At 49.6% G+C, this 24,051-nt stretch overlaps 1 protein-coding gene across 2 annotated transcripts in view; it reads left to right on the top strand.

Moving 5' to 3' along the window:
- LOC121010435 (transmembrane protein 132D) overlaps positions 1-24,051 on the top strand; it is a 565,590-nt gene that overhangs the window by 259,529 nt on the left and 282,010 nt on the right. Inside the window, exon 3 of one of the 2 annotated variants that reach the window (XM_040444101.1) lies at positions 9,834-9,980. The exons of the other annotated variant lie outside the window; for it this stretch is intronic. Coding sequence (XP_040300035.1) covers positions 9,834-9,980 — 147 coding nt within the window. The remainder of the gene's footprint in view (positions 1-9,833; positions 9,981-24,051) is intronic. 2 annotated transcript variants of the gene reach the window in all.

The following is a 24,051-nucleotide window of genomic DNA, read 5'->3' as shown; positions in this document are numbered from 1 at the left end:
AGGGGGTTGGTGAAAATCACTTGGAGGAAGATTTCTTAAGTTTCTTTGACGATTATCAGGGGCACTTAGAAGAAATGACCTGAGTCTCGCATACGTTCATGACATCAGCTGGATTTAGGTTTGCTCGCGTGGCTTAAATGGATGTATTTGCTTGGCGTGGAGGGGGGCGGTCTTCCAGCCTGGTCTCTATTTATTTTATTGTGATTGTTGGATCCAGGGCTCGTATACGAACAAGGATCTGTCTCTTTTCTCCTGGCTCTCCCTCCCCATGAGCTCACGTCTCGCTTGGTCCTGTTGGGGTGTGATGGCTGAAGTCGCTCACCTTAAGTCAGGGAGGAGGACCTGGGGGGAGGGGGACGCTCTTCTGGTAGCTCCTGGCACATTCCTGAGCCCGCCCATCCGATTGGACCCAGTCACTGTCACCAGAAGGAGGAAAAGTAACTGTTGTCTGTGGGTAGTCTCGTCTGTTTCTGGGACCCAAGGCTGTTGCCCAAAGAAATAGAACACTGTCAAGGTCAGCCACCCGTCCCTGTGAGGATGTCATTGTTCTGAAGGATGTTGTGTGGGAAGCAGCCGGTCTGGTGTTCGGATTCAGGAGGCACCTGTTCCCAGTGACAGAATACTTCCCTTTTGTCTTTCGGGGACAGAACTTCTGCCGTGGGCCATCACCCCATGATTGCCTGCTGGGGGTTATTTGCAGTGTTAGAGAGGGATGTTTTAGGGGCACATCTCTCTCTCTCTCTCTCTCTCTCTCTGTCTTCTTTAAAACTGAAAGGCTGTCTTTGAAAATATGCTAACAGAAGATGATTTTTGTTGAAATAAGCATCAAGATATCCCTGGAAAAAGAGAGGGAATAGGAAGGAGATAACCTTACCAGATATTAAAACACGTTATAAGATACTGTGTTTAAAACATTTGGGTGCCGCCTCATGAGAAGGCAGACAGATCAATAAAGGCGAACAGAGAAGCCAAAAATAAGCAGACGAATGTAGTATGTATCAAGGTTGGCATTTTAAATCAACGGGGTACTGGGTGAATCGTTTAATAAGTAGTACCAACGAAACCCATATGGAGAATCTCACACGAAAATAAATTCCAGGTGGACCAAGGGAATTTTCTTATACATCGATTTCCCAATTAATAATAAAAATAAGACCAACAAACAACAGAGAAACGGACAAAGAATGTGAACAGAGATTTGATTTAAAAAAAAAGGTGATTCAAATATAAGCCTGCGAAAAACACATCCAACGACCCTCCGACGTAATGAAATACATTTCATTTGTCGGATCTGCGGCAATCCAAGAGGCAGACAGAATGGCACGTAAGACCCTCTCGGTGACGGTGTGATTTGGTAGACTCTCTTCGGCAGTTTGGCGAGTTCCGTCAGAACTGGACTTGGGCATCTCTTCTGGCATGACAGTCCCTCTGTCGATGTTTATGCCGTACACGTGCGCGTGTGCGCGTGTGCGTGTGGCTTCTCTGAGCACCGATTGCAGCAATAAAGATTGGAGATCACCTGTTTCTCCATTGGACGGACACTGGGTGACCGGATGTTACTTCAGAACACCCACCAGAGACACTTTTAAACACGTATGTAGTTTCAACCCCCAGAAGACGTACACTAAATTGGGTACAAGTTAGGAGAGGTGAGTCTTCAGGGAGAGAAACTTTACGTATCCCCATTTGTAACATCTGAATATTTACAACATGCCTGGATTCTTTCTTCAGTGAAAAAAAAGATGTTAATTAAAAATTAACAAGCCCCCAAAGACATCCCTGAAAGTGTGAGTTTGCTGCCCAGAGCTCTGGCTTTGACTTAGAACGTTTCCCTTGACTAAAGAAGTATATTGAAGCAATTCCTCCGAAACACCGGCAACCTCAAGGACTGAGAAGACAGCCGTCCTGCTCTGTGACGTGCTGTCGTGAAATTGGAGGGTTGGGCTCTCGCAGGCAGCGAGATCAGGTCGCATCCCAAGCCTGGGAACCACACAGCGTAGTGCCGAGGGCGTGGTGGTGCCCAGAGCAGGGAACCCAGCCGAATGTCCGCAAAGACTAGTCACGGGCGAGGAAGCCCACCCAACTTGCTTTTCTGCAAATACGGGTCCTGCTTGCTCTAGGAGATGATGGCCCTGGCGAAATGGGAAACTTGGACACCCTGTAGACCTTTGAGTCCCCACTCCCATCTCCCAGTGGATTGCAAGGGTTGTGTGTTATTTTGCTGTGTTGTTTTTTTCAAAATCAGAGCTTTGATGAGTGATTGACTAGTGCACGGACCAGATGTCAAGAGGGTGAAATTCAAAATATTCAGGTGTGCAGGTCTTTGTAAAAATAATGACGATGGGAGCTAAAGTCTGTCTTCCTCTGGACACTGTATGAAGGACTCGGTGTACCGTTATATCCGAGAGTCCGTGACGTTCAAGAAAGAACAGGGCTTTCTTCTTGCACATCTGCTGGTTCATGAGGCGAGTCTACGACGGGGGAGTCGATAACGTGCAGAATGAGTGGGGCGGTGCCCGTGTGTGGGCGGCACAGAGAGCATGTGCATTTATTGCTTTAGTATCAGACGCAACTACTCTGTCTTTCTAGAAATGGTCATGAGCTGTTCTCTCTTACCGCCATCCGGCTGAGCCATCACTTGGGGGAGCTGTGTCCAGGGATGCTGATTCCATCAAGGCTTTGCTTCTCCACACGGGACTCTCTGGTTCGCGTGGGGTTGTCATGATCCCCGTGAAACCATGGACAGTGGGCTCACTGTGCAGCATGTAAACAGTGCCCTTGAGTGTTGGGGGGTGGTCTGTTCTCAGTAGGAACAAGGCGGGTTTCCCTCCCCAGTCACCTGGTAGGCAAAAACCAATCCAACGTAGAAGACACCAGTCCGTATACATATACGTATTTCCCTTCTGCCGGCCCACTTGGTTTAATTGCTGGCTTTCCCACTGGGCAGGTACATCGATAATAAACTAAACCTTTCTAGGATAGCCACTCCTATGCTGGGCTGTCTGTCCCCTTGTCTTCCTTTTTTTAATCCATTATAGAACTTATCAACATAAAACGTGTGTGTGTGTGTGTGTGTGTGCGCTTTCTCGTTGGAATATGAGTTCCCTGTCAATACAGAACATGCCTTTTTCATCCTTACTTGCATTTCCAGCCCTGTGAATGTCACCTGGAAAGTCCAACGGTGTTTGTTGAAGGCATCACTGAACGAATAAACAGACAGTTTGGTTTACTGTGTTATTCGTGACCTGCTTCGGTCACGTACATCCAGTCAACGTACACAGTCGCGCGTTTACCAAACTGTTTTGGGGGGTGGAGTGGGGCCAGCCCTACTCCCTCCACAGCTTCTGACAGTGATACGCACACTCATTGTGCCCCACGGTTCCGTCTGCCAGGCAGTCCTGTTTCTAGCGACCGCATGTCTGTTTGAACTGGTGTCTGTGGGAAAGACTGGCCTTTGCACCCTCTTCACGAACGGAGAGTCAGAAGGAAAACTAGGCGCTTAGAAAGACTAAAGATTGTGTGCAGGAAGCACTCGGATCGAAGATGTTTTTCTCTTTTTTAATGTTAATTTATTTTTGAAGGAGAGAGAGACAGAGCGTGAGCAGGGGAGGTGCAGAGAGAGAAGGAGGCACAGAATCTAGAAGGGGCTCTGAGCTGTCAGCAAGCCCGACGCCGGGGCTCGAACCCACAAACCATGACATCGCGGCCTGAGCCGAAGTCGGATGCTTAACCAAACTGAGCCACCCAGGCGCCCCTCGAAGATGTCTTTCAAAAGTTGTGCAGCCTCTGTCTGGGCTGGCAGAGAAAGCCCAGGGGCCAGGCTCAATAGGAGGACAAGTGCTGAGTTATCGAGGCCCCAGGATAAACGGGACGTCATCAGAGCCAGCAGCCTGCCTGGCATCACATGTTGCTTACCCTTCGGGCCAAGTAAGATGTAACACTCTGTTTTTCTGCCTTCCTTGGGTTCTCCTGAGTTGGTTGGTAGCCAGACTGGTCCCTGCTCTAAGTTATTTTATTTGTCCCTGGAGCTAGTCAAGAAGAGAGACCAGGATGATCTGTAAATAAAGCAGCATGTAATGAAAGCAGCTGAATACAGTTGTGCAGGTTGTATACTGCTCAACTCTAGGAAACCTCACTTCACATCATGATCTACATGACTGATGCTGCCCCGGGGTTGGTCAGTGCACAAGTTGAAGAGGCCTGACTTACAGAGTCCCAGCTAACGGAGGCCACAGGCTGGCGACATTGGCTGCTTCCAGTCCTCACGTGTTTTGAAAAGCCAGGATGGTGTTTTCAAAATTTGTTTTTAAAAGTGAGGCTCTCTGGCCTGTCTCCAGCGTTGCACATTCGGCCGCGCCTGCATGGCAGCTGGAGGGAGGGCTCTGCCCCGCAGGCGAGGCCGGAGCTCCCAGCCTGACTTGGTCCTTTCTGGTGGTGACAGACCACAGGCAGGGCCTCGTAGTGTCCAGTAACTGAACCATCTTCTGAGAGCCGTTCATCCCTCACCCCTCCTGCCTGGCGGTGGGTCCCGGCACCCCCAGGCCACACCCCCCAGACCTCCCCGACTCCAGGCTCCTTCCCCTGGGGCTCTTGGAGATACCTCTTTCTCGTGGGGACAGACTCCTGCCCATGTGTATCGTCTGTCCTACAGTGTTCCCCACAGGGTGCGCCTTTGACAGCCGGGATGTGTGCGTGCAGTCCCTTGCGTCCCTCGCTGATGACGTGACGTCAGAAACCGTTTTCCGTGCAGTGACTGGCCTTCCTTCTAAATTTAGCATTACCCCCCAACTGGCCACGTGCCCACAGGTTCCCTCATCCTCGGGAAGCTGTGAACACACATTGCTGGCCGGAGACTCGGCTTCTTGTCCACACCCGTCCCCCCCACCTCGTTGGAACGTGACCTCTGCCCGTCACCTTTATCCACCCTGCACTTGGGCGTCAGTTTGAGCGGGACTTCCTCGTTCACGTTCCCCCCATGGGGTGGGCAGCGTGATTCCACGAGACGGTGGAGAATCTGGACTTCAACACGTCCACCTTCCTCTCATCATTTCGACGCATCCCATCGTGTGTCTGTTGTATATTTTACGGTAGTCCAGGTACCAAACCGATAGTCCAGGTACCAAACCGATAAATGAATATGCCCGTGTTAAGGGTGAATGCTGAAATAATTTACTGGCATGAATGCATAATAATAGTTGAGTATTTGGAACCTGCTGCTTCACATTTCGATTTTACGTACACAGGATTCAGTTTTTCCGTAATGCCACTGCGTATACTGGGGATCGTCCCACAGCCATGGCACGGAGACTCAGCCAAGCACTTTCCAGTGGTAGAAAGAGGGGCCCAGTGTCACGCGATCCACACAGAACCACTAATAACGTCGTTCACAAGCACACGGAGGTACTCGTTGGCCGAGGCAGGGCCAGGACGCGGGGACGGAGAGAAGGTCGCCCTGTGCCTGTAGCATGTGGACTCGGTGGGGAGCCTCATTGTCGTAAACTGTTCCTGGTCAACTAGCCATAGAAGCAGTGTGTGATTGTGGAATACGGCACTATGGCCATTGCACATGGGCGTATGGGGCAGGTTGTATTGTTTTCCACAGTTAATGAGAGGAAACAAGTAAACACGGGAGGGGAGTTTTGTTTTTGAAGCTTTGCTTTGGCCCCAAAGGGTTTTCACCGGACTTTGAACCAGTGGGGAAATACAGGTTTCCATCAGCGAATGTGGGAGGCTGCCGTTAACCAAATCCCCCAGGGTAGTGAGTGAGCGGCGTCTTGTGTCACCCAGACTAGGAGGGATTGGGTGTGGGGGCGGGGTCACCCAGCATGCGCTGCAGACGTCACCCGGCTGTTTCCGTTAGCTGTTTCCCAGCAGGTTCCTGGATGCCGCACTTGGAACACACATGCGTGCACGCACACACACGTTTATATGTGTGCGTGTGTGTGTCCACATATGTGTATGTGTGTAGAGTTGAGCCTTGAGCAACACGGAAGTTAGGGGTGTCGACCCCCTGCCCGGTGGAAAGTTGACAATCCGAGTATGACTTTGACTCGCCCGAACGGAACTCCTAACAGCCTTCTGTTGAGCAGAAGCCTTGCCAACAACATACACCATCGATTGGCACATTCCGTGTGTGTCCTCTGTATTGTATCCTGTGTTCTTGCAGTAGGATAGGCTAGAGAAAATCAAACGTTATTAGGAAAACCATAAGGAAGAGGAAACACATTTACGGTCGTGTGCTGTCTTTATCGAAAAAGATTCATGTGCAAGTGAGTGGATGTGTACCTGAAACCCATGTTGTACCAGGGTTAACTGTATACATATACAGATGCGTGCACATAGTCGTGGGTGTATGTGCACTGTAGCTCAGTTGTGTTTTCAAAACACAGCACACCGTGAACCCGAGCAGGTTTTACCCATATCGATCCATAGTACACGTGCCTACTGTGGGCGGAAGTTATGACTTTTCCCTGTCACTATGGTAGATACATTTTCAAGTATACATGGACAACAGAGTAACAGAGTGTCTTTGGAAATCAAGTGCCCTGTTTATCTCTGTGTGATGAGGCTGTCAACGTAACCTGTATTTATTGAGCCACAAGTAGGTTGTAAGACTTCCGTTAATGAATACAAGTGACTCATTTGTCATAAACCAAGGCAGGGATTAGCACTTGGTTCAAGCCCAGTGAAACCAAAGTGCACGTGTCCTAAGAATGATCTTAATGGTTCCAAAAGGCTGCTCGGAGATCACTGTGTGAAAATGATTCACCTGAGGCAGACCGTGCTCAGTACATGCCACAGCTGTGTCTTCAGGGAATGACCACCCACTTTCTTGTACGCGATCGTACTTGAAATGCACTCGCCCTCTCTCTGGAGCCAGGATCCATTCTTCAGTTCGGAACATCTGAAACACGTCCTCGAAATGTGTCTCTTCTCCTGAAAATGTTCTGTGTCTATGAGAGGCAACTTCCCAGCGTCCTGCACTAAATTTCGGAAAGCGTGTCCCCTTAGAAATAACGCCATTCATTATAACTTCAGGTAGCTGCAGTAATTATTAGCAACAAAAGCTGGGAACTTCCTAGCTTAAATCGTCAGCCAGGTTCCTTCTTGAGCACTTAAAAAGGATTCATGGGAGAAACATTGTCAGAGCTCCACATGACCTACTTGTGAATAAAATGTAAGAAAAATGTGAGCCTGTCCTGTATCAGAAAAGTCTTATGCCCTGATGTGTCCTATAGAATGAAAAGATCACCAAATCCAGGATGATGACCTATTTATTTAAAGCAAATTTGATTCAATAAAATTCCAGTGCACAATAATGGGACGGCCCTTAGAATTCATCTCCGTATAATAGCAGCTGTCCACAGTGAATTGAACTTTTTCTTTTTTGCCACCACCTCCCGGTTGCCTGCTATTTAATTGAGTTCCCGCAAGGCAGAAATCATAGCTTTATTCACCTGCCGATCTCACTGGAGTATCTGGAAAACGAGACGGCTTCCTGGCCTACCGCAAGCCCTTCCCGGTTTATAGATGACTGCATTCCAAGTGTTGGCTTGTACCATGATTATTTAAAACAGAAAGAGTAATATTCGGGGCGCCTGGGTGGCACAGTCGGTTAAGCGTCCGACTTCAGCCAGGTCACGATCTCGCGGTCCGTGAGTTCGAGCCCCGCGTCGGGCTCTGGGCTGATGGCTCGGAGCCTGGAGCCTGTTTCCGATTCTGTGTCTCCCTCTCTCTCTGCCCCTCCCCCGTTCATGCTCTGTCTCTCTCTGTCCCAAAAATAAATAAACGTTGAAAAAAAAAAATTTAAAACAGAAAGCACGCTATTTTTTTTTTTTTTCACGCAGAAACAAGGCTGTCCATAAAACTCCTAAAACTACAAGCTTCAGCACCGAGGGTCCCACATGAGAGACGATGCCTCTTCTCATGACAGAACAGTAATTCAGCAAAGGGAAAAGACGTGTGGGGTGAGGTCTGGGGGGGCCCCACGGCCCTCTCCCGGGGAGTCGCTGTGGATGCCCCAAGTCCCTCCAGCAGTAAGTTGTGGCTTCACGTGTTAAGTGTCGTCCACCCCGGGAAGCTGACCTGAGCCTGGATGCCCAGGGTGTCCCCTGGGGGCTGGTCACTAGGTGCCTCTGGCTGGCACGCACCATAATGCCAGGCTTCCAGAAAGCAAGTGTGTGTCGGACGTAAACTGTATTGTTTGTGCAGACAGGTCGGGCACAGTGGACCCTCTCCTCAGGGGATGGTGGGATCCCCCTGCCCACAAGGCCGGTGCCTGGATGCCAGCCAGGGGCACCCTTGCCACCCGCCTTTCTAGAACGGCAGCCTCAGAGCTGCCCTTGATTCTGTGCCACCGTGCGCCTTGAAGGCGTTTCTGTGGGAGGTCGTGTGCATGGTGTGAGCGTGCACCAGGGTTTCAGAGGCTGGCGCCCGGCCTCCGTGTCCGTGCAGGCACAGCGGTTTCACATCTGGAGGGTGCACCTCGGAGTCTGCCCCTCCCGCACCGTCTCGTCCCCGACTGTGTGCTCGTCCCTCCTCTGCTCTGGCTGCAAAGCCCCTTGTGTGTCCCCCGCACCCCCTGGGGGACCAGGAGGAGCAAACCCAGCCACACGCACGACTTTCAAACACGAGTCCGGTTTGTAGACCAGACGGTTTGCCACGCTTTGCCCGTCTTCCTGCATACTTGCCATTCTGTGTGATTTTCCACTTGAAACTTGTCGGAGAGAGAGGAAGGGCAGGCAAGGAACCTCCTTCCTCACCCACCAGCTTCTCGGGAAGGAGCGAGGCCCCTCCTGTCTAGGCACAGAGCTCTGGGCACATGACTTGCCCCTTGCCTCGGACGGTGGGGAAGAACGAGTGAACGGGCATGGGGTGACACACGCATGTGTGTAGGGAGGCACGTGTGTGCACGTGCCAAGTGTGTACACGGTGACACACTTGTATCAGGAAATCTGTGTTCGTGTAAAGTCTGGTGGGCGTGGGACCTCCAGACGCGCACGGACCGGTGTTGAGTGGCCGCGGACGTGCGTGGGATCAGAGTACGTGGCTCCTGAGTTCCGTGGGTTTGTGTGATGCTAAGGGTAGCACAGGGCACGGCCCGACCTGCGTGGCCGCCCGGCCAGGTGACGAAACACCCGGGTCCCCTGCTTGTGAGCTGTGTGACGCCCGGGTCCTCAGCCGCTGGGGGGGAAGGACAGCGGCACTGGCCCCGCAGGCACGTGGGATCGTAGAGGTGAGGCCGCAAGGCCCGTGAAGGGCGCCCGGTGCATGGTGCTCGGTCGCTCACAGCAGCCGTGACGGGGACGGTGGGGTGGGAAGGGCTTGCACGGGAGTCGATGGCTCTGTTCAATGCTCCGCACCTGCGTTCCTGGGGCCCCCACCCCACCTGAGCTGCAGCCCCCCCGCTCTGAACTGAGGACATCGTTAGGGCATCAGCCAATGCAGGCGAGGCGTCCTCAGCGCCTGGTGCAGAGGAGACGATCAGCGGACGCGCCTCGGCCGTTTTCCTTCATTTCCCTTTTCTGCTTCCGTCCTCATGGTCTGGAGGTTTGCGGGTGATTCTTTTTTTTTTTTTTTTAAACTAAATCCACCCACGAGCGCGGCTTTGACCCTCTGTGCCTGCAGACTGTCCGTGCACCGTCCGGGCTCCTCTGTTAAAGCTGGGAAGAGCTGGGGGTCCGTCAGGACACGGGGATTGCAAGGTGACGGCGAGGTGGCGAGGATGTGATTAACACAGGCTCACGCCTGCAGTAGGTTCCCCAGTCCCAGAAGCAGCGGCGCCCCTGGGGTTCCCCAGAGCCGTCTGAGCTGTGCTCTCTCTGTCTCCCCAGGGCCAAGGTGAAGAAAGGCGTGAGCGTCGTGGGGGTGAGAGCCAGCAGCCCTTCCATTTGGGAGGTCACGGAGGGCACGGAGCACACTGGCAAGTACGCACCGGCTGTCATCCTCTGCCAGAAGAAATCCGCGGGCTCGGAAACCGGGTGAGTCCCCGCGGCCCGCGGTAGATTCAGACTCGCGCCGCGGCCCGCACCGGCACCTGCTGTCCGTCCGTAACCCTTGTGCTTCTCAGAGAGGCGGGCGGAATCCGTCGTTGGGGAAGGGGGGCTGTTCTGCAGACTGGCCCTCCGTAAAATTCCAGCGTAGCCCCGCAGGGCCCGCGAGCAGGGGCCGCTCCGCGCAGGTGCGATCTAAACTACAGCTGGGGGTACGCGTCGCCGAGGCCTCCCTCTGGCCGGAAGGGCATCTCCGATGAAGCGGCCTGTCCCGCGAGCCGTATACACGAGAGCGTGTGAATCTCTGGCACACGGGCTCCGCGTTTGCCGTGCAGAGTCCGGGATCACGTACGCCACTGTGTTGGTGCGCACGCGTTTTCCGATGCACGGGGAAGTGTCTGCTGTGGGATCATAGGGCATTGTCAGTCACCCGAGAGGCCAATTAAAACTGGAATCTGTGTCTCATACCCAGCAAGTTAGAAACCGTCAACTCACAGCTGGGCCGAGGGACTTGGAAGCTCAGCGCTTCTCGATTTTTATTCCTGTTTCCGGAAGCCTCATTTGGGGCTCTGGAGAATCCCTAGTCTGGTCTCGTATTTTTACCACTTCTAGGTTGGGTGGGCTTTTGCTCCTTATGTTACTGACCATTGGAAAGTAACAAGCAGATGAACACGTTATTTCTGGTGTCAGGTGATGAGACCTCAGCGCGCAAGTGTTTGGAAAAATACGTTTATTTTCTTTCCATTTGCTTATTCTAATCTCGAGGTCGTGGATCCCAACTGATGGCTGTGACACTGTCACCTAGAAAGGTTTCTTCTGCGTTGTGACGTTAGCAAGAATCAGGAAGCCTGGGCCGGTGGATGCATGGATAGATGCATGACGGGTAGGAGGCAGGTGGGTAGTTAGGCAGGCAATCAGCTTCTTTGAGTCTTAACTAGACGAGGAAAGGAATTTGGGAGGAGGGCTCTCGAGTAGTCTGTTCTGTTTCCTCTTCTCTTTCTTGCCCTCCCCTCTGTAGGTTGTTGTGAGTAGGAGTGGTTGGATCATCTTCTATAAAATATGAAAAGGTTTGAGCAGTTTTAAACTTTTATGATTCTTTTTTTCTTTTGAGTCCCTGGCCAAGGATTAGCTCAGTTTATCCCGGGCCTGGAGGAGGGAACAAGGAAAATTTTTGAACACGGCTCATCCCCATCAAGGCGTAAGCCGCTTCTCCGTGGGTCAAAACTTGAGGGGCTCCCAAGACTCGCTTTTAACCCTTCTTGAAATGGAACAGAGACTCAGCATCTGCAGAGTACCCAGAAACACCTCCTTCTTCTCTTGTGTATCAGGACCTTGTTTTAAGAAGCAAGTGCCCTGAATGGAATTTCACGTTAGTCCTTCAAAGTCCTGACCCCCTTTGGAGAATATTCCTGATCGCTTTGTAGATCCTGATGTCCGTTTTCTGTTTCTTCCTATGGGTCCAAAGGACAGGAAAAAAGCACGCACATCCGCACAGACATAGGCGCACACACTTACGCTATATGCGCATAAACAGTATATTGCATACGTATACGGGCATGATGTGTTTGTGTGTGTACTGAGATGTATGCGTGTATCGTATGACTCTACAGAACATACATACGATGGAGGTGTTAGCGTGTGCTTGCGTGTGTGCATATGCTATTAGGTGATTTATCTGTGCTCACATCTGTCGAGGGGGAAGTTCATGTTTCGGAATTCGGTTCTCACGCTACAGCTAGGAAGGCTTTGCCCGGTGAGGAGGCTTAAAAGCGGAAGCCGTCTTGGTTTGGGGACACGTCTGTCTCGTCCGCAGCTACGGCCCCAGCCCGACGGCGCCCCCTGGTGCACATGGGGCTCCCCACACATGCTGGTCGGCTGCGGTTCTGGAGCTGCACCTCATCTCTGTTATTCTGTTACGATGCGAATCACACATGGTGAATCCTTTCCAGTACACCTGTTTGAAACAGTAAGGCGTATGACAAGGTGTGTGTTGAAGCCTAGGTTGGGCAAAACCCAGAGAAAGGTACTTTTTTTAAAAAAACTTAAAGGTTTACTTATTTATTTATTTTTTGAGAGAGAGAGAGAGAGAGAGAGAGAGAGAGACAGTGTGAGCAGGGGAGGGGCAGAGAGAGAGGGAGACACAGAATCGGGAGCAGGCTCCAGCCTCTGAGCTGTCAGCACACAGCCCGACGCGGGGCTCAAACCCACGAACCGTGAGATCATGACCTGAGCCGAAGTCGGACGCTTAACCCACTGAGCCACCAGGCGCCCCAAGAGAAAGGTACTTTTTTGAGCGGAGGGGTCCAGCAACTGTGATTTCTACTGGAGGAGCGTGCCAGGAAGTTGGGGGAGAAGGCTGAATGTGGGTTGCTTTATCCTGTGAACCATTTGGACCATGAATGGTTTGCTCTGTGCGTGTATTGCCATTTAATAAAATGTAGACAGCTAAATGGACATTTTTTGAATATGATACATTTATTAATACAGTCAACTTTTATCCTCACTTCAGAATTTTTCATCTTACTTCTGTCTGTATGGAATTCGATGACGAAACATCATGTTCCAGGATCTGGGATAGTGAGTGGCCTGGGAGGAGATCGATTTCTCTTTATCTGAAGGATAATTGGAAAATGTATTACAGAGTGGATGTTTTACTATTAGAAGGTTTTGCTTCAGAAGTTGTCTTGCTTTATAAATTCTTCCTAGTCCCTTTGAATGTTTTTTTTTTAGTTATTCTTAAAAGTCAGAATCACATCATCAGAATGTAAAGAGGCAGTCTTAATTAGCTTGAGAGTCATGGATTTCGTATTGCTAATAATTCACCACGGATCACGAAGTTGTGCTAATGAAGTTAAATCACTGTGACAGGTGTAATTTTATGGATTAAGGAGACACTTGTGGTCGTGATGAATTCAGTAGGAAGGAGTGAAGATCTCTCATCTGAGTTGAAATACATCCTTTCCTTTCTGGAAAAGTTGGGTTGCTGAAAACCTTATAATAGTAGTAACATATGAATGTTATCACAACTCTCTGGTCTTTTTTTTTTAATTAAACCAATGTGCTTGGCCATGTAAAACTACTGTCTCAATGTGTGTGTGTTTTTAACATTTTTATTTATTTTTGAGAGACAGAGAGAGAGAGAGAGAGAGAGAGCAGGGGAGGGGCAGAGAGAGACAGGGAGACAGAATCCGAAGCAGGCTCCAGGCTCTGAGCTGTCAGCACAGAGCCCAACGCGGGGCTCGACTCGCGGACCGCGAGATCATGACCTGAGCCGAGGTCAGAGGCTTAAATGACTGAGCCACCCAGTGCCCCTGTCTGGTCTTTTTTGACTAAACATAGCCAAGAAATAGTGTGGAACAGGGTAGAATAACTAATGTCCTTCCATCAAATTCCTCACTAAGGCACAATGCAAACCGAGATCAATGTATGACAAAAGCTGTGTATTTGTTTTTAAGTTTATTTATTTAGAGACAGAGACAGCGCAGGGAGAGAGGGAGAGAGAGTCCCAAGCAGGCTCCGCACCACCAGCAGGGCTGATGACTGGGGGCTGGAACTCACGAACCGTGAGATCATGACCTGAGCAAGAATCAAGAGGCAGACACTGAACCGACTGAGCCACTCGGGCGCCCCAAGTCGTGTTATTTTTTATCTCTTTGCTCTTCCCTGCATAGATGAGTGTTTTCCGGAGTTTGCCACCGTTGCATAGGTGGGGCATAGATATGGGTTTGAATCAACTCGAATGACAGAAGCTTCCATGGTTTTCTGTTCTCCGGCGAGACTTCGATGGACACGCTCATCTACCTTGTCTTTATAGCACCTGTCCTTTGTCAGCAGATCGTAGACAGGAAGTGCACAGCTGGAATTAATCTTTTTTTAAATAATTGTCCATTTATTGTCTATGCACTAATTTCATGTGTATCATAGGTAGTATTTTTCACTTTAAGAAGTACATATTTTAGATAAATACGTGAACTGCTATAAAGACAATTGATATTTCAAATACAGACCGATGTACAAAACCATGAATGTATGTTCAAAGGGAGGACTTTCTGGCATCGATAAATGTATCTCAAACTATATTTGTTAGGATTATTTGATTATTTAGTTTTTATTGCAGGAAAGAGTGACTTAGGCAAGACAGAGGTTTATTTCTCTCCCACCCAGAAAAAGCCTGCTGTGGGTGGGTGGGCTGGGGCTGGTATGACACTCCCTGGCACCTCCAGGGTCCCAGGCCCCCTCTTCCACACACACCAGTGCAAGGACTCTGTCCTCACAGATGAACATGGCTGCGGGGGTGCCGGCCATCACACCTGCCCTCCAGAAGAGGGTCTTCTGAGCTGGGTCAACTCCCTTTCAGCAACTTTCCTGGAAACCCATGCCAACCCCCAGTTCTCTCTCACAGCTCCTTTGCCAGGACTTAGCCAAGTGGCTGCACCAGATGTCAAAGGAAAGTGGGAAACATCATTTATTACAGACAGTGGTATGTCCAGCTCAGAACCATTTTTCTGCTCCAAAGACAGAAGAACAGACAGTGGGTTGGGCAGCCCGAATCCTCTTTCTGAATTTATAATGAGCAGATGTTGTGGCATTTCCAGGAGCGCGATGACATGCTCACGGTACCCGGTGATCTCCTTCCCTCTGCCAGGCTCCTACGGAGGTTTCCAGAGAAACGTAAGGGGTAGGGAGGCCCACCTAGCAACGCACCCGAAACGTCATGCACGTGTTGGCAACTTCGGGAAGAGTTTGTCCAGGTGAAGACAGGACTGAGCTGAACGAGGGTGCAAAGGTGGCCAATCCCGAGAGAGCCGGAATGTGAGTGGACACCCGGACAGAAGAACCAGGAGCCGGACGCGCACGGCAGGCCGGGGCTGGCGAGCCTCGCTCTCTGGACGGATGGCTGCAAGAGACCAGGAGGCCCTGGCCTGCCCAGGAGCAGACGAAATACCACCCTGAGCGAGAATTCGGGGTAACCCTCGAAAACCAGAGGCAAAGCCAGAACTGTCCGCATGAAAGGGGGATATTGTGCGCTGGTCAGCGTTCTCATGTTCGTATCGTAAGAGATGGATCTGGCCACGGGAGGAGAGGCCACGGGACCAGGCAGGGGGTGAGAAGATGGGCCGCCGCGGCCGTAGAAACAGATCGGTGGGGTCGAGCCAAACCTTCGGGGCACGGAAACTTCAGAGGAGAGCGTGAGAAAGAGCTGGAAATAAGGAGAACCCCCTGAAGCCCAGCCCAACGAGAGTATACAAAGGGGCAGGCAGAGCTAACCCGTTACCACAAGGTCGAACCCTGCTAGTTATGCCCCTGGGAGGAGCTAACCTAGTTACCACCAGGTCGGACGCGGCTAGTTACCCACCCAGGGGAACCGAAAGCAAAAGTCCACGGAAGAGCCGCCGCACAGACCTTCTCGCCAACACCACCCACAGCAGCCGGAAGGCGGACGGCGGCCCAGTGTGGCGCGTCCCCGCACGGGGATGTCGCTCGGCAGTTACGTGGGGAGGAGTGCCGGGCCCTGTGCAACGCGGGTCGGCTTTGAAGGTGCTACAGCCCGCGACACAGGCCTGCTGTGGAAGGCCACGCGCTGTGTGGCTCCTTTTAGACGATGTGTGCAGAGCGGCCGGTGCCCAGAGACCTGTGTCTGAGCTGCTCGCCGCTCTGGGTTTGAGCCTGACCGCTGCGGACGGGGGTGTCTTCCCGAAGTAGTAAGGATACCGTCCCACGCGCTGTGGATAAGCCAGAGCCACTCACTTGGGCACTCTAAAATGGTGAGTGTTACAGCGTATGAATTCCGTCTCGATTAACGTGTTGTAAAAGTCGGCAGACGACAAGAGCTGACACGGTCATACTGATTTTGCGTGTAAACGAGAAGAGGGCAGGAACGATCAAGGCCGACAGATCAAGGCATGTTGACACTGCTCAATCCCAGATGGTGACGCCACGTGGGACCCGTGTTCGGTCCCCTTCATCTGCTCCGTGTGTATTTCTGAAAATTCCCATCGTGAACGTGGGTTGTCTCTGACTTAGGAAAAGAGAAGGTAGGGAGGAGTGGGATAAAAAATAAGCTGGATTTCACCGTGGAAAATCTTGTTCAACAGAGTCCTGGATGTTGGTCCTTGTCATTGCTGAATGGAATACGGGCTGTTTGGGGACGCTTTGTCCATCTGCAGGGGTGCCCACATGTGAAGCCAGCAAGATCTGGCCTCTTGGTTTCTGGCAAAAACAGCTTGTAACAGAGACCTTGTAGATTGTTTGTCAACGCTCCATTTTGCTTTACAAAGCCAAGTTTGAATCGTTGCACTTGACTGCTGCTTGGCCATGCCAAGATCACAGACCCAGGGATGGAAAATAAAAACCTTGAGATTGTTTTTTGCATTAATTCAATAAATTGATTAGATTTGTTTTCTGGCAGTCTGTCACCAGCGAGACCGTTCACCTCTTCCGACGTCCAGAACCCGGGCTTAACAACACAAAGTCTTTCCTGTTCAAGTGTGATTTGTCTGATGCTTTAAATGATTGCGTCATCCTTACCAGTGACTTAATGGATTACGCCATGCATCCACGGCCCCATCTGGGTGATAATTCCTTCACAAAGCGTGGAAGGAACGCGGGCATCCTTCAGGAGAGCTGATACGTTTTTCTCATTTTCACGCTGGCCGTCTCACATCTCACCACCAGAGAGGTGGTAAGGGGTAGGGCATCCCCCTCTATAATACGAGCAACGCGATGTCGGCCTTTGCCCAACTCTTGTGAGAACCCCACGTAATCCTGTGCGGGAGCACACTGAAGGAATCAAGACCACCTTTCTAAGAAAACCATCTAACGATCGTTTTCAGATCGTTTAGATGACCGTATAATATACGAAGCACGCGTACCCAAGTCCTCCAAGATCCTGGAGAATTACGTGTTATTTCCATACTCTAAATGAAAATTTCCCAGAGTACGAGATGGATTACATTAGTTGTGTGTGGAGGTTTTATTAAGCATTGCGTGTGACTTTAGAACCTGCCAGGAGCCATTTGGTTCAAGTGTGTCTTAATAACTTCTGCATTAGGGAGACAACAGACCGAGGTATTGTTTCCGATGCTGCTAGACATCATTTCTTCTAATCATATTGGAGGGAGGAGATGCACGTAATAAAATGTTTTTTTTTTTTTTTTTCTGAGGATGTGTATGCTGTGTGCTGGACTAATTATAAAATGCTTCATCCACTTTGGAGAGGTATCTGTCAGCATCTGGCTAATCACATTTAAGACGGGAATCCGTATGACCCTAAAACTGCGTTTCTGGATACATCTGGTCCAGATTAAAGCTTAGCCATGGACACGGGGAGACGTGTACCACAGCATTCATTGCTGTATTTTTAAAAACAGCTGGTGTCCAAAAACAAAATAATACTCATCAAGAGGCACGCCGAGTTTTAAAAATGGTGCATTCATTCTGCCGTTGTGAGGAGTAGCCTAGATCTCGCTATGTGTGTGTGTCGACCTTAAGTTGAGCCGAAAGTCCAGGGGCGCCTGGGTGGCTCAGTCGGTTAAGCGGCCGACTTCGGCTTCAAAAATAAATGATCTCGCGGTCCGTGAGTTCGAGCCCCGCGTCGGGCTCTGTGCTGACAGCTCAGAGCCTGGAGCCAGTTTCAGATTCTGTGTCTCCCTCTCTCTGACCCTCCCCTGTTCATGCTCTGTCTCTCCCTGTCTCAAAAATAAATAAAAACCATTAAAAAAATAATAATAATAAAAAAAAAGAAAGTCCAATGTCGTGGGAAGCAGGAAGTGTGGATATCACATACGATGTTGCCTGTCAAGTGATTACAAAAAAGACCCACACAAGTGTGTCGTTTTCAAGGAAGACGCTGAGTTAATACAGTCAGAGGTAGGATGAGACGTTGATGCTGCCTGAAAGGCTGGCCTCTGACACCCAGCGCGGAGGAAGGTGTGCAGGGGTGTTCTGTGGGCAGACGGCCCAGAGGACGGAACTCTGGGACCCTCCCAGGGCCACACTGCGTTTTGTCCCAGGAAATGGAAGCTTCCTTGTGCGGCTCCCCTTAGAAACACACAGACTGAGGGAGGCGCTGTGATCATTCAAGCACACGGCGTTACAGTTAGCGGGACGTCGCGAGCCCAGGTCTCTGTGAAATGCTACCTCGATCTGCCTCCCCCAGGCCCATTCTGCGGGAGCACAGGAAGTGTGAGGTTTGCCTTAATTTACCCCTTGTTGCTTTTTTTTTTATTGCGCCCATCTATTTGATATTTAGTGCCTCCTGTTTCCAAGTAGAGCACCAAATTTAGAATTAAGTTATTTAACACCCACTTTAGCGGGCCACGGCAGTGAGCTGGGACCACACACACACACGTCTTTGCTCGCAGCACCTGCCTTTGCCTTCGGTAGGACCTCCAGGCTGATGCACCGGCTGGGTTTGCTGCCACGGCCACAGAACCAGCGACCGCGGCCTGAGTGGTCACCCAGTAGCAGCGATGACTGTGTTTCCCTGGTAGCTGGTGTTCATCAGAGTGCTTCCTAAACACGCTTCGGTGCTGTGGAGACTGGCTGGTGTGGGGTTGCCGGTGGTTTGTGATGTCGCAAAGCCGACTGGCCCCACTGTGTGCTGCTCCGAGGAGGGAGAAGCCCCTCGTCCGTTGGAATCACCAGGAGCATCTGCAGTGGTGGAAATAGCAGACGGGACACGTAACGTCCCGTGCAGAACGCTGTGGGATGCAATCCGTCTTCCTATATGTTTCTGAACTTGAATGAGCACGTGAAGCGAATGGGTGTGTGCGTGGGTTGCGTGGGTGTGTGTGTGCACGCCCTATGGGCCCAGCCCTTAGAGTCCTTCTCTCTGAAGATGGAAAACATGATCGGTCAAAGTCCTACCGGGAAAATAGGTCTATATCTGTATCTGTATCTCTGTATCCATGTATCAGCCTCTCTGTGTCATCTATATCTGTATTCATATCTGTATCTCATCTATACCACGTCTATATTTGTGCATGTACATACGCGTAATGTGGATATATGCATAATGCGAAACACAATTTTTTAAAACTCCGCTAAGAGTCATGAGCCTCTGTAGTCATACTGTTTTGGTGGGTGTTCATACAGGAGTGCTGATTCATAGGGGCACAAGTACCCCAATATTTACAACAGCGCTTTCAACAACAGCCAAATTACGGAAAGAGCCTAAATGTCCATCAACGGACGAATGGATAAAGAAGATGTGGTTGATATATATAATTGAATACTACCTGGCAATGAGAAAGACTGAAATCCTGCCATTGGCAACAGTGTGGATGGAACTGAAAGGTATTATGCTGAGTGAAATAAGTCAGCCAGAGAAAGACAGATATCGTATGTTTTCACTCATATGTGGATCTTGAGAAACTTAACAGAAGACCATGGGGGAGGGGAGGGGAAAAAAGTTACAAACAGAGAGGGAGGGAGGCAAAGCGTAAGGGACTCTTAAATACAGAGAACAAACTGAGGGTTCATGGGGGTTTGGAGGATGGGCACTGAGGAGGGCACCTGTGGGGATGAGCACTGGGTGTTGTATGTAAACGATGAACCGCGGGAATCTACCCCCAAAACCAAGAGCACACTGTCTACGCTGTATGTTAGCCACTTTGACAATAAATTATATTTTTAAAAGATCAAATCAAATAAAAATGCTATCATGATGTAAACAAACAAAAAAAATAAACGGAAATAAAAAGAAATCTATAAAACTGTCAGCTTTAGTTCCTTGGAATTTCATTTTAATGAAATATTTTCCTATGAAGCTTTCATGTTGAGGCATATACTTTAAAGCCACGTTTGGGGTTAAAAATAAAAAAGCCAATTGAAAAAAAAGGCAGGTGCATAGATCCCTGCATACCTTAGATGTTTTGAGGGAGAAGTTCTTGGGGGAAAGCCCATTTTTAGATCATCGAGCTGCTCAGGCTACTCTGTCCTGATCTCTGCCTTCACTGCCCAGCTGTTCAGCACAAACACCTGCCGGCCTCCTGAAATCGCCACCTTTCGTTCGTTGCTTGGATGCATGGAACCAGTGCTGTGTTTGGATGATCTGTTTTGTGAAGGCCTGGGGAGCAGCTTAGAGAGATAATAGTATTTCATGGAGCGTTAAAAAAAGAAACAAAAGAAAGATGATAGGATCCATCCAAAGTAGCCTTATTTATAGTCAAACTGTGAAAAATATCATCTTGCTTCTTATGTTCTAAAAATTTCATTCTGATTATTGTTCTCTTGGACAGGATGGCTCATTTTATTTTTAAATGTACACGTTTTGGGTTTTCTGTCATTTCCAAAAGGCCTGTCTTCTGACAGCTCTCCACGTCCGTGCTGTGTGCCAATGAGTTCAAGAAGTTTCCTTAGTGACTTGTTAGCCTTCTAACTCTCGTGATGAATTTTGTCACAGGTTAGTCTGCTGTGCCTTCTCCTCTGAGACAGAGCTGGAGAAGATAGCCAGAAAGGCATGGAACTTTATATTCTTACTTAGAGCTCTTTTTTTTTTCTTTTAGAGCTTTTGAGTTATAAATTGTATCCTGTAAAATTCACCCATGGAAAGTGTGCAGTTAAATGAGTTTTAGAAATCTACAACCATCACCACAATCTGCTATTAGACTTCTTCCATTACCAGAAAAAGTTTTTTTTTTTTAAATCATCTGCTGTGAGTTTTCTTTTCCAATTCCAAGCAATCATTTTTGTCTCATTTCTGTCCCCATAATACTGCATTTTCCATAAGAACCCAAACTGGAGGGGCGCCTGGGTGGCGCAGTCGGTTAAGCGTCCGACTTCAGCCAGGTGACGATCTCGCGGTCCGTGAGTTCGAGCCCCGCGTCGGGCTCTGGGCGGATGGCTCGGAGCCTGGAGCCTGTTTCCGATTCTGTGTCTCCCTCTCTCTCTGCCCCTCCCCCGTTCATGCTCTGTCTCTCTCTGTCCCAAAAATAAATAAAAACGTTGAGAAAAAAAAAAAAAAAAAGAACCCAAACTGGAGACAACCCAGATATCTATCAACTGACAAGTAGCTAAAAACCTGAGCTGCCCCTTAGCAGAGGAATAGTATGCAGCGATGAAAAAGAACTTCCCAGTGTGCGTGAACGAGCTTGGGGAAACCTCAGCGGCATGGCGCTGGGGGCTGGAAGCCACAGGCGGAAGACGGCATGTTGTATCATTCCGCTTCTGTGCAATTCCCAGACCTCATTGTACGGTAGTTCCTTTTCAGCTTCTCACTGGGATCCACCACGTTACGAGGCACCAGACCACTTCATTGCTTCCCGAATTACTCTTTCATTTTCCTTTTTTTTTTAATACGCAAAGTTGCTCTTGTATAAGATTTTGGAAGTTTGTCTGAGTGGTACCCTCACTTCACAGTGAACGCTCTGTGATCAGCTGTCGAGGGAGTGATGCCTTGGCCAGCCAGCCGATCTAATTCCAGGCAGCAATGGAAGGTTTTCCATCCTACTATTTTAAAGAGATTTACCCCATTGAACAAAAGATCCCAATCAATAAAATGCAGGGGGCTGTAGACCCTTCATCTTTGACATAAAGGTAGACCCTGTCTTCATACCATAGAAACAAGACGTATGACCTCAACTCTCATTACAAGGTCGAGGCCTCTTTTCTACCATCTTGACTCTAAAATATTCCGGAGGGTAAAAAGTGGGTTTTTCAGTTGTGGAGAGATGCCAGCACAGGATGTAATCCTGTCAGGATCCATTTCAAAATGCATTGCGATCATTCGGGACCCTCTAAGCATAAGCAGGTACGTTTCCATTCGGTCGACATCACTGTTTGTCACTGGGGTTGTCTCTGTCACTGCTCAGCATTGTGCCCGTGTAACTCTCGAAGCCTGAGATGCTTGCTGTGGGTGGTTTTGGTTTGCCCACTCCTGGAGGCAAGTGGAACACGGGTGAGAACCGCATCTGGCTTGGTGTCATTATAACCGATCCTCCTGGAGAGAGAACCGGCCGGGAGCCCTTAGAGAGGGAGGAGACAGTGTGGGTGTCCAGGGGCTGCGTGGAGTGGGTGGGTGGATCTCGAATCCCAGTAGCACACTGGTGTTAATATGCAGAAATGGGCTGTGTTCAACGCACACAGCTTAATGCCTGTGTGCAGGCTTGCTTGTTTTCCATGCATTCATTACAACGGAGGTGTGATGGGATCAAAACAGCTGAGGTTGGTCCAGGTTCCCCAAAGCTCTGGCAGCCGCACGCTGTGTTTGCAGCAGACCGTTTCCCATCTCGCCCGCAGGATCGCCCACTGACTCCTTGAACTCCGGGCGCTCTTGAATGGAAGTGAATTTATTCAGAAGGGCGTTGATCTGATCCACAGCAGGAAACCAGGGTGGCTTGGGTGCCCAAGGTGGCCATAGAATCCAGACAGTGAAAGAAAGCAGGGCTAGTGAGCTCTAGGTCCAGCCTTCTGCCTGCAGCAGGATCTGAATGCCACCCCTTTGTGTCACTGTGGACAGTCCACGAGTCCTCCAGGAGCATGGGGCGGTTGTGACCCGGCTGAGCCTTTCTTCAGAAGGGGCTCAAAGAGACTGAGCAGAGTTCTTCCGTGTCTTATTAGATGCCAGACCTGCACTAACGCTGTCCTGCGTGGCTCTGACTCCACCTGACACGCACATTCCCAGGGCCCCTTACAGTTGGCCATGTGTCTTACGGTGTTGTGTGTGTGCGTGTGTGACGTGTTTTATCCTGTGTTTCATCCTGATGGCCCCGCACCTGCTGCTAAAGCGAGCGTCCACATCCTTTTCAGGGCCATGGACTCCGCCGGCGGCCCGGTGGTGCTTAGGAATCTTCTCTCAGGATGATGTTTTTCATTTCATAGGCTTGAATTCATAGCAGCACTGAGGAGGGCGGTCGTACTAAAACCCGGCTTCAAAAAATGTTTTTAATTGCGAGGTGCTGTACGTGCTTCCTTCGTAAAAGCCTGGGGAGCACATCTCATAACCGCTAGGATTTCAGATAAGTGTGAAGGGCGGGATATGTTTTGAATCATCTGTTATAAATGCAGTGTCACACGAAGAGGCAGTGGCCTCTTTGGTTGGTGAAAAGTCACTGTCGTTGCTTCTCTGGCTGTTGCCTACACTCATTATTGAAGGATGTGCTAAATGTTCAGTTCCGGGCTAAAAAAAAAAAAAAAAAATTATGAAAATGCGTTTTCCCCATCCAGGTGTATAGACCTCTGAATTCCATCTCCTTGGGGCCCTAGATTAATGACCCTTCCTGAAAACAAGTTTGGGCACCTTGAAGTGGGATGAGACATAATTAAAAGAACAAAATACTTCTAATGTATCAGGCCTACCCCTCCCTGTGCCGCAGTTGAGAAACGTATATTATATTACAGCTTCCCATGAATATAATTGCAAACATCAGAAAACCTTCCCATATAGAAAAGCAATATATCCGTGTGTGCCAAGATTTGTTATAATGTTTAATAACTCTTTGGTCCTGTATTCTAGGAACTAATCCTAAGTACGTAATCAGGAATATGATACACAGGCATGTTTTTCACATTTGAATTAATAATAAAAACTTGAGGGGTGCCTGGGTGGCTCAGTCGGTTAAGCGTCCGACTTTGGCTCAGGTCATGATCTCGCGGTCTGTGGGTTCGAGCCCCGCGTCGGGCTCTGTGCTGACAGCTCGGAGTCTGGAACCTGCTTTGGATGCTGCGTCTCCCTCTCTCTGCTCCTCCCCCTGCCCCCCAAAATAAATAAACATTTTAAAAATTAAAAAAAAATAATAAAAATTTGGAATACGCCACCCAGGTAAGGATAGAGGAATAATTGAGTGACTTTGACATACTCACACAACAAAATGTAACTGGGCCAATAAAATGGTGTTTTAAGATATTTATCGGCCCAAGAATATGCTGTCAACTTTCTGGCGCGTATACACACACATACACACACACAACAGTCAAGAGACCAAAGGTAAAATGGTACAAAATCCAGTAACAGTGAGATTATGGGTGGTGTTTACTTTGTCCTGAAGTCAAGCCATAGAACCTACCGCGTACCGGGGGCTGGATTGTACAGGACTTCAGTGTTAGACGTGACACCTCT

This window comes from Herpailurus yagouaroundi, unplaced genomic scaffold, assembly GCF_014898765.1.
Source record: "Herpailurus yagouaroundi ecotype Mexico unplaced genomic scaffold, PumYag 191, whole genome shotgun sequence".
Lineage (NCBI taxonomy): Eukaryota > Metazoa > Chordata > Mammalia > Carnivora > Felidae > Herpailurus > Herpailurus yagouaroundi.
The sequence above is the reverse complement of the archived record's forward strand: the minus strand, read 5'-3'. Positions and strand labels throughout refer to the sequence as shown.